This window comes from Macrobrachium rosenbergii, chromosome 40, assembly GCF_040412425.1.
Source record: "Macrobrachium rosenbergii isolate ZJJX-2024 chromosome 40, ASM4041242v1, whole genome shotgun sequence".
Taxonomy (NCBI): domain Eukaryota; kingdom Metazoa; phylum Arthropoda; class Malacostraca; order Decapoda; family Palaemonidae; genus Macrobrachium; species Macrobrachium rosenbergii.
The window spans coordinates 16,430,550-16,435,165 of record NC_089780.1 but is presented as its reverse complement, the minus strand read 5'-3'; the positions used below and the strand labels follow the sequence as shown (position 1 = coordinate 16,435,165).

General features: G+C 36.2%; 1 protein-coding gene across 1 annotated transcript in view; it reads right to left on the bottom strand.

Moving 5' to 3' along the window:
* The window catches only part of LOC136826179 (uncharacterized), a 19,359-nt gene extending 17,065 nt beyond the window's left edge, over positions 1-2,294 (bottom strand). Inside the window, exon 1 of the mRNA XM_067083230.1 lies at positions 2,152-2,294. Within this exon, the coding sequence (XP_066939331.1) occupies positions 2,152-2,166 (15 nt within the window). The 5' untranslated portion in view covers positions 2,167-2,294. The remainder of the gene's footprint in view (positions 1-2,151) is intronic.
* Positions 2,295-4,616: the final 2,322 nt, after the last annotated feature.

The window sequence follows — 4,616 nt, the reverse complement described above, 5'->3', positions numbered from 1 at the left end:
TATATATATATATATATATATATATATATATATATGATCTTTGTCGGTTTTAAATGTCGTTTTAATATCAATTCACGCTACTTCGGAATATCCCCGATGTGGAATTGCCACCGAAGGGAATTATAAACTGATAAATGGATCGGTACCGAAATGTATCGAACACTCGTTGGAGGGTACTGTGTCGAGTGTTCGGATATTATAGGACAATCCATTATCACTTAAATCCCCTTCGGTGATAATATCGGGATAAATTCCTAAGGTGGTGTTGATAAAACGACATTTGTAGCATAATGACTGTATATAAATCACGGCGATGTGATAAAAAAATTCACATATATACATGTATCTGTATATATGTATATATATACATATACATAAACGCGCCTTTTCTGTTGTGAATGGTGCCTTCCGGATATTAGCGAGGTTTTTAGGGGTGAGGCTGTCAGCCGCATAGCCTGCCCACACAGATAGTCAAAGGAGTTACATGGTGACAGCATCTAGCAGATTTTCGCAGTCACCCATCCAGGTAATGACCAGACCCAATGTTGCACATTGTCTTGTCGTTCATGCTCTGCGCCTTTTCGTGACTGAAGAACGTTTTCATTAGGCAACCAAGCGATTCCATTACTGAAACAACTGAAATATACACGGAAAATAAATCCCATTCCAAAACATTAGTATTTTACAAAGCTATTCAAAATTAATCCGGAAGTTTTGTTGCTGTTATTTCTTGTCTTTGACGACAAAGCTCATTAAGCCCTGCCGTCCTCTGTAATCTCAGGGCCCTATAGTATTCTCAGTTATGATTAATAAGCATATATCTTTGTATATTTTTGTGTAGTAACTCCAAACTACTTGAATCGCTACTAAACTTTATTTTTTCCCTTCCCTCTTACAACATGCTAACTTTTTTTCATAGAGATAGATAAAAGAAACTTCTTTTTTGGATTTACCTCAGATGCTTTACCCAGGGGAGATGCTTTCACTATCCTACAAAACGTTGACTTAAGTTATTTAAGTACATCAGGTAGCAGTAGATTTCTAAGAAGTGCACGGTACTCAAAACTCTTCGTTAATGGGATTAATAAGTCAATTATAAAGATGTATCTATGTTCCTTCTTATCCCTCTAAAGAAAAAAGTATATCTGCTTTAAAAAATTAAAACGAAGAACTCGACAGATTCAGAAGTAAATTTCACGGTAGTATAAACCAGCTACAGATTTTAGCACATTTAGATTAATAAGTCGAATTTTACCGTAAGAAATAAAAACGACGATTCTGGGAAACTTTATGATGAACTGAGTAAAAAGATTTTTCGTGAATTTTTATATCATGAGGAAAGCAACGCTGTAAAGAAGAGAAAATCACGGTTATTTCCTAATGACAATCCATGAATGTAGGGAAAACTGACACAAAGAAACAAACAAACGCCGCCACAATTACGGCTGTTCATGATACACACGGCGTGCACCGAGTGATACGTTGATCAACACTTAAGTATTCTCGATTGTCATTGAACATCGTATACTCGTGTGGTTTCAGTAGGTTACAGAACTACGAAACGCGTGATGGGCGCATGAGTGACCTAGTCGCAGAGAATCCTTTTGTGTGTGTATGTGTGTGTGTTTGTTTTATCTCTCTTCTCTTAGGTAATTCAAGTCTCAAGTTTGTTTGTCATCCGTTACCTTCGAATTAGGTTCAACTTCTCAACAACCTCAGGTTTCTCAGTAGTCTTTCGATTCTGAGCTGAATCACTGTCTTTTGCAGGCAACTTCCATTGAATTATAAAATATGAAAGAAGTATTCTCAATACTTCATATCTGAGAGTTACGTCCACTTCATCTCCGTTCGATTCAAGATTCATGGTTGACACAGACCTTCCGTGAGGAAAATTAGTCGGGACGTCACATGAAGTTCGAAAAAGTCATTCCTGTCACATAACGTTGGAGTAAGAAGTCGGTTTCGAAAAACAAAGCCACTGGCGCACAAATTCGAAAATCCACTCGAGACCCGTCCGAATACCGCCTCGTACCACTTCAGAGGGACGACCTGCCCCAACCTATAAGACTACACACTTCCATCCGTCCCGGGGATGATAAGGGTGGGGGGGCGATTATAGGAGTGGGACCTGCGTCAACGCGTGTCTCTCACCTGAAGGCGGGCCATTGCTGTGACTCCAGTGAGGGAGATGGAAGGACTGTGATGTCCCCGCCTTCCACAGCCACGTTTTATATACCTTCACTTTCACGCTGCCGCCACAGCCTCCCTGCTGCTGCTACTCCCAGGACCCCTGACGCGTCCGCATCCTTCCTCGCCTTTCCTCACCCCTCCCCACCTCCCTTGAGTCTTTCCCTTTAGCCTTCCTCCTCCTCCTCCTCCCCCTCCTTCTCCTCCCCTCCTCCCTTTCCTTCTACTTCTCACATCCTGGGAATATCGGCCCATCCCATTAACAGAGCAAGTAAGTTTTTTCTAATCTTTTTATCTCGCGCGATGTTATTTTTTGGAATATTTTCAGTTTCGCAAGAGATTAATTCCGTTGAAAAACAGGTTCTTATTTAGCTATCTGAATAAGTGCTCTCTCTCTCTCTCTCTCTCTCTCTCTCTCTCTCTCTCTCTCTCTCTCTCTCTCTCTCTCTCTCTCTCACCAATGGGAATGTTTTCAAAGAATGAACTTGAAAATGAAAACAGAATAAAAAGAACTACAAAGGCAGAAGACCTCACCCAGGAAGGATGTTGAATCACTGGAGCGGGTGAAGGCCGCGAGATTATTGTCATCGCCATAAATATTCTTGACTCCATTTATTCGGCAGAGGAAATAAGAGAAATGAAAAGGAATGAACGGGGAAAGCGTTATTGACATTTCTTTCAAATAAAAAGAGAAAAAGACAGAAAAAAAGAGGTCGTGTTTGCGAAATCATATTGCGTTTTTAAAAGCATCACTTCATTTCTAGGTTATAGTTGTGATACGCAGAATATTTTCATTTTAAGGGCCTTGGATAAGAGTATAATTCTGAATATTGCTGTTTTTCTTTGACATTGCTTCAATTTTAACTGAATGATATGCCATCAGTTTACTTTGCAATATAATCATTTGTATAAATGGTTGCAGACAAGGAGGGTGTCCAATGAAAATATAGAAAGAAATATATAAGAAATTAATAAATGAACAGGATTTACATACAATCAGCATGTTATGAGCTTCATTTGCATACACGGGGAAATGTCGCAGACATCAGCAAATGGAATGATGCATCCTCTCAGTCATAAAACCAAAGGCGGGTTTTTTTTTATTTGTATTATTATGACATTTGGTCTCGTCTTGAGCTGGAAGAGGTACTGGCTGATACTCGTAGGGCTGTCAAGATTGTCTGTCTGACTGTCAGTGTGTTTGGCTGCTTTTATTTTTTTATTTGTCTGTACGTTGTTTTTCTTTCTAAATGCGTCACTTTTTGTCTATCCGTATTTTGCTGAGCCTCAAAGTACGTGGTTAGTAACATACGATAGACTCAAAACGATTATAGCACTTAATGATAGTGATAGATAAACATTTCGAGAGCAATCAGCTTTTAAAATCAGAGCTTAATGATAGTAATAAACAAACATTTCGAGAGGAATCAGCTTTTAAAATTTGAGCTTAATGATAGTAATAAATAAAAATTTCGAGACCAATTAGCTTTTAAAATTAAAGCCAAGCTCCATATGAATCATTTTAGAGCCACCAAGATGTAAAACCTTCCTAAAGTCATCAGTCAGGAATGACACCTATGAATACGATTTCTACACGCTTAAAGTTCCAGACAGAGCGGACGCATGCACACATTTTGCATGTTTAGCAACTAACATGCAATCATGCACTGCATTATCGGGAGAGTATTTGACGGTTCATTTACGAGATAGGGTTTTGTTACAACCGCCATGCTTGCTAAATAACGGGCAAATTCAGTCAACTGAGATATGCTATATAAGAAAAATTTGCAAAGGTTGAATCAGTTACCGGAGGAGCTCAATAAGTGTTTGTATTGATTGTTGAACACAATATATATATATATATATATATATATATATATATATATATATATATATATATATATATATATATATATATATATATATATATATATATATATATACAATATACATATATTATTCTAACTATTATTTGTACTAGTTTTTATAAAAATTAAAATTTTCGTGATGAAATGGAGGCAGTTTCTTTAATGTAAAACAGTGAATTGTTACAAAATAAGAATTAAAAAGTATTATTATTAATACAATTTACAAAATGCTTTCCTGTCATTAGAAGCAATGACTTCCCATATATATATATATATATATATATATATATATATATATATATATATATATATATATATATATATATATATATATATATATATATATATATATATATATATATGTGTGTGTGTGTGTGTGTGTGTGTGTGTGTATGAAAAAGGTCGACAGTTTGATATTTCTCATCTTGCAAAAACTTTTTTTTTTTTTTTTAAGTTTCCCTTCACCTACTGTGAACTTGTTCAGTAAAATATATGAAATCTTTTAGTGAAAAAGTCTACGGAAGATGGAAAAGAACTTAGCATTTCAAAAAATTCTTTGAA